This window comes from Marmota marmota, unplaced genomic scaffold (assembly GCF_001458135.2).
Source record: "Marmota marmota marmota unplaced genomic scaffold, marMar, whole genome shotgun sequence".
NCBI classification, from domain to species: domain Eukaryota; kingdom Metazoa; phylum Chordata; class Mammalia; order Rodentia; family Sciuridae; genus Marmota; species Marmota marmota.
In genome coordinates this window covers 36,699,090-36,704,939 of record NW_026000005.1, presented here as the reverse complement: position 1 = coordinate 36,704,939, position 5,850 = coordinate 36,699,090, and the positions used below count along the sequence as shown (strand labels likewise).

At 50.6% G+C, this 5,850-nt stretch overlaps 1 protein-coding gene across 1 annotated transcript; it reads right to left on the bottom strand.

The window, feature by feature from the left end:
• Positions 1–1,124: 1,124 nt before the first annotated feature.
• On the bottom strand, positions 1,125–5,840 carry Inha (inhibin subunit alpha). Its single transcript, XM_015481445.2, has 2 exons — positions 4,493–5,840; positions 1,125–2,147 (listed from the first exon to the last, which is right to left on the bottom strand). Exons 1-2 carry the CDS (start codon positions 4,761–4,763, stop codon positions 1,315–1,317), a joined length of 1,104 nt encoding a protein of 367 aa, XP_015336931.1. The 5' UTR covers positions 4,764–5,840; the 3' UTR covers positions 1,125–1,314.
• Positions 5,841–5,850: the final 10 nt, after the last annotated feature.

Here is a 5,850-nt window from a genome sequence, read left to right as displayed (position 1 = left end):
TCATGGGTACACATCCCCCCCCCCCCACCGTGGTGGTCTCTGTCTTTCCACCCTTCTGGTGTTAAGTGGTGAGTTAAGGAGTTACCTCAAGGTATATGAGGGGCATCAAGGGAGCCAAAGATTTCAAGAGCCAGAACCCCAGTTCAGCGAGGCCTCAGGAGACAGAGAAAGATTCAAATTCCAGGAACTTGGTGGGAGGGAAAGGGAGAGAGAAGGGAAATGGAAGGAGACCCTCAGGGTTATACAAAATTACATACAAGAGGAAGTGAGGGGAAAGGGAAAAAAAAACAAGGGGGAGAAATGAATGACAGTAGAGGGGGTAGAGAGAGAAGAGGGGAGGGGAGGGGAGGGAAGGGGGGATAGTAGAGGATAGGAAAGGCAGCAGAATACAACAGACACTAGTATGGCAATATGTAAATCAGTGGGTGTGTAACCGATGTGATTCTGCAATCTATATACAGGGTAAAAATGGGAGTTCATAACCCACTTGAATCAAAGTGTGAAATATGATATGTCAAGAACTATGTAATGTTTTGAACAACCAACAATTAAAAAAAAAAAAAAAATTCCAGGAACTTCAGCAAAATGAAATTCTCGGGTCTTCATTCTGGTGATCTGACTTCAACATGACACCATCTCTCCGCCCTTTTAAACTTCTTTCTGACACCACCAGCTCATACATCTGTCCCTTTCTTTCCACCCAACCTCCCAAGAGATCCCAAGATCTGACTAACTCTGAACAGTTTTCTCCATGAGATTCCAAAGACCAGGTTCTGAATCCCCTGACCTTGAGCAGGGCATCCTCAACAAGGGTAGAGAATGGCAGGGGAGGGGTCTTATGGCCACAGTGGATAGAGATACTGAGTATAGCAGTTTCTTTTAGGTGTGGCAGGGCAGGCAGCCTGATTGACATGTCAGCTTGCAAGAGGGCCAATTCTGCCTCCAGAGTGGCTTCCAAGGAGCTTGGGACACCTTTGAACTTCCCAACAGAAACACTCAGTTGCAGCTCTTAGATCCCAGATCTGTGAGGTCAAGTATGGCTAAGTGACTTGAAATCCCATAATCCCATGCTGTTGGGGCCCAAACCTACCCTACATCAATTCAGAGAAGCCTGAGACTGCATGCCAAGTCATATGCACTGTTCTTTATTATCACATGTTGCCCATGGCGGGGGGAATGGGGAGGGATCCCTCTGGCAGAGAAGTAGAAGAAAGGAGTAAGGGGGAACCATTTATTTTCTGCACTCTGCCCTTCCTCCCAGCTGACAGTGGTAAGGGTTTGGTCACCAGCTTCGGGCTAAGGAAGCAGAACTCCTTAGATACAAGCACAGTGTTGTGTGAGAAGGTTGGGTACTGTCTCGTACTTGAAAGAATAACCTCCATCTGAGGTGGTACGGACGTGCAGGGGCCTCATGGTTCCCGGGAGGGCAGCGCAGCAAGGCTGGGCCCCTGGCACCAAAGAAAGGGGCTGGACAGGGGTAGGGGGAACCCCGGGGACTGGCAGGGGGAGGTCTGGCAGAGTAGGCAGTCCACAGCCACCATGACAGTAGTGAAAGATGAAGCTGGGAGGGTGCACGATCCACCGGTCCCAGCCTAGCTCCTGGAAGGAGATGTTGAGTGCAGCTCTGTGGCAGTAGGCGTGGGCAGCAGGTTCCTCTGGAGGCCTCTGCAACAGGCGCAGAGCCGCAGGAGACCAAGGCCAGGGCATTGGGGGAGTGGAGCGCCGAGCTCTCTCCCCTCCGCTAGGTGGTCTGGCCCGAGTATGGGCCACCAGGAAAGGTGTGGTCTCTGGCCGGGCTGAGCAGGAACAGAGAGGACATCGCAGCAGTAACACCAGGACAGGGTGAGTCAGCAGAGGGAGAGCAGAGGTGTCCAGATGCAGTACAGCCCAGCGAGGGGGTGCCTGGCCCAAGGACATGGGCACAGCCATGGGTCCCCCAGACGACAGCACCAGCAGGCTTAGCAGGGGCCCAGAGCTATTGGAGACCACTGTGCCCTTCTTGTCTAACCCCGTATGGAACCACAGCTGGGCCGAAGTCACCTGTCGGCTGCGTGTGTGGTGGGATGGCCGGAACACATATGTGAAGACACCTTCCTCAGCCTCTTGGACCAGCCCTCCAACAGCTGGCTGGTCCTCACAGCCGGCACCTGCAAGGGACAGTAGAAAAGAGAGAGGGCAGCCCTGACCAGCAAGACCTGGAACCCTTCTCCCCTTGCCTCATCAGGAGAGATGTGGCTGCCATTCACCAGTGGTAATGTTATGCCATACACTCTGCTGAGGGCCCTCTCAGACCTAGGGCTTCTCCCAAGTCTTGGGAGAACTGAAATAGGCTCCCCATTTTTTCACTTAATTATTAAAGCATTTTAAAAATGTAAAACAGGGCTGATACAGGGGCACACTCCTGTAAAACCAGCAACTCAGGAGACTGAGGCAAGAAGATTGCCCCTTTGAAGCCAGCCTCAAAACAAAAAAAAATATATATATATATAATAAAAAGAGCTGGAGTACATATGTAGCTCAGTGGTAAAGGGCCCCTGGGCTCAATCCCCAATATTAAAAAAATAAGTTAAAAAATAAAAAAAAGAAGAGGGCTGGGGTTGTGGCTCAGTGGCAGAGAGCTTGCCTAGCATGTGTGAGGCACTAGGTTTGATTCTCAGCACCACATAAAAATTAATAAAATAAAGGTCCATTGACAACTAAAGAGATATTTAAGAAAAAGAAGGAAAACAATATTAGACTATATTAAACAACATTAGGACTAGAATTAGAATAAAATTACTTGGTTATATATATATGTAATAAATATATTATTTATACACACACACACACACACACACACACATACACACCTTGTAAATGTTTTGGAAAGCAAGAGAAAAGAAAGACTAAGCATAGAACCAAAATATGAGAATTTCAATCTAGTATGCCCCCTGACCATTGTGGATGATCATCCTCAGTTAAACAGAGTTATATGACAGAAAGAAAAAAATACAATATAGGGGTTGAGTATAGAATTCAGTTGTAGAGTGCTTGCTTCACATGCATGAGGTCCTGGGTTTAATCCCCAGCACTGCAAAAAAGAAAAAAAAATACACATACACACACAAAACATCACCCACTTCTCTTTGAGGTAGTTTTTCAATTAATATTCCACAGAGCAATGTGTAAGAGTTTCTGTTAGCTGGTTACAGTGGCACACACATGCAATTCGAGCAGTTCAAGGGGCTGATCCAGGAGGATCCCAAGTTCGAGGCCAGCCTGAGCAACTTAACAAGACCCTGCCTCAAAATAAAAAGAACTGGGATCTGGGGATGTAATTCAATGATAAAGTGCCCCTGAATTCAATCCCCAGTATCAAAAAAAAAAAAAGAAAAGAAAAGAAAAGTCAGGCTGGGGGTGTGGCTCAAGCGGTAACGCATTCGCCTGGCATGCACGGGGCGCTGGGTTCGATCCTCAGCACCACATAAAAATAAAATAAAGATGTTGTGTCCACCAAAAACTGAAAAATAAATATTAAAAAAAAGAAAAGTCCCTGTCACTCTCTACCTTCACCAATATTTAGAATTGTTAGACTTTGTTATATTACTCTTTATAACTCTGGGAGTGTCAGAAGCATTATATGAAAAGTTTTTAAAAATAATTCCATTTTTAAAAGTCAGATTAACACACACACACAACAGGAAGAAAGGAAAGAAAAAGAAGAGGAGGAGGACTAGGGATGTAACAGAATAGATGGCTGTCCTTCCCAAGAAAGAGCAGCTGGCATCTTTGCCCCGACATACATCGATGATAGTAAATAATCACGGGCCAGCCCCAGGCAGTTGGGGCTATACTATGACAAAGCTTCTCTCATTATAAATTCATAAAAATGGATCCATTTTTCAGATAAGAAACTGAGGCTTAGAGAGATGAAGTGATTTTCAACTTCTAAATGGCCATACTGGAATTCTGCCTGATTCTAAAGTCATACTTTTCTCCAGTATGCTGCAGGTGGGCTGAAGCCAGGGAGGCAGAGGGTCCTCCGTGAGAAAGTTGGGCCAGAGGAGGGCTTTATTCGTTCAGTCAGTAGAATGAGGGGAAACACAAATGGAAGTGAGACAGGAACTCAAGAGAAGATAGACTAACTTCCCAACTAATCTATCCTCCTGCCTCCCTGATATCTCTCTTCAAGTCTCAGCTACCTGGAGCTGAAGAAACAAAGCTTGGGCAGGGAGCAGAGGCAGAGTTAAGAGAAAAGATAGCAGGAAGAGCCCAAGCCCAGAGAGCTCTGCCTCAAGATGCCTCCCATGTTTCAGTCACTCTATAAGCTCACCAGCTCACTCAACCCTAAGAGTGGGCATTATTGAGGAGACAGAGGCTCAGGGGACTTTAGTAATTGATCCACTGATGCTAAGCCAGCTGAGTGGCAGGGTTGGGATTCAAACCCAGGTCATCCTCCTCCCAAGCCCAGGTGCTTCTCAAAGTCACCTTGCTGGTTCCCCACCCTTGTTACCTGTGGCTGGAAAAAGGATGGCCTGGGAGACATCCTCCGCCTCGGGCTCAGAGCCCCTTCGTGTGAAGCCCCCCACAGCGTGTCTTCTGGGCAGCCGCCTGATTCCAGGACTCCCACCTTCCCCCATCACTGCTGGGGGCCCCAAGGCATCCAAGAACAGGGCCCTCACCTTGGCCAGGACAAGTTCCCTGTCCAGCTCCAGCCCATGGCAGCCCTGCCCACCCTGCGGGGCTAATAGCAAGAGCAGCAGCAGGGGCAGCTGAGGTACCATAGCTCACCTGGCCCTGCCAACGGGGAACCCACACCCTGCCCTGTGTCCTCTCTATCAGGGTCTGCCCAAGGCCTCTGCAACCTCCTCTCCCCATCCCACCACCTGCCCTCTTCTATCCTTCTCACCCCTCTTCCCCAGCCCTTCCCACGCCCTGCAGTCCAAGTCACCCCTGCCCATGGCATTGAGACCTCCTATCTCTGACGCAGAGGTCTGTGGCCCTGAGCCTTATCTCCCACTGGGGCCAAGAATGTGGGAGAGGGGGCTGGGGAGGATGTTCACCCGGAGTGACCTGACCCACACATACAAACATACACTTCTTCCCCCTACACACACACACACACACACACACACTCTCTCTCTCTCTGTCTCTCTCTCTCTCTCTTACACACACACACACACACACACACACACACACAAACACTGTCTCACGTCTCAGCACCCAGCACAGAGGTGACCTCAGGTGGGACAGAAGCAGCCTGAGAGCTGCTTGGCCAGGGTTTGGCCAGTTTCTGAAAGTGTCTTTTGTCAGAAAGACAGAATGCATCAGCTTCCTTAGCCCCTCTGAGAGCCCTTCAACCAAGCAACTGCTGGGCTAGCCTAAGCGAAGGGTTGGGCTGCAACTAGAACTGGGGCTTGGGCGGGGGGCAGGTGGTCCAGCCTGCTCTATACTTAGCCTGGAGGAGCCAGTCTGGGCCCTTGTCCTCCAGCTGTGTCATCAGAGAATATTTTTGGGATTGGCAGCTGCAGGCGCCTCTGCCACTCAGGCCCAAGCCTGGCGGGCAGTTGGGGACCTGGCGGCTGGAGGTGGGAGGGAGGAAAGAGGCCCAGGCTGTGGGAGGGGGCTGGGAAGAGAGCAGGAAGCCAGGCCGCGGGCAGAGGAGGCTGCGGGGCCCCTCGCTGGAAAGGCAAACAGGAAGGACTGCCCCCTAAGCTCTGGGCTGCGGGCCGGGGAGTCTCCGCCGCGCGCCAGAGCTGCTGCTCCAGGCCGAGGGTAAGGAGGCGAGCCGGGAAGGGGTGGACTGGGGCGAGCTCCGCGGGTCCCCAACGCTCCAGCCTTCGGGACTCGCGCTGCTCTCCCGGCCTCGGC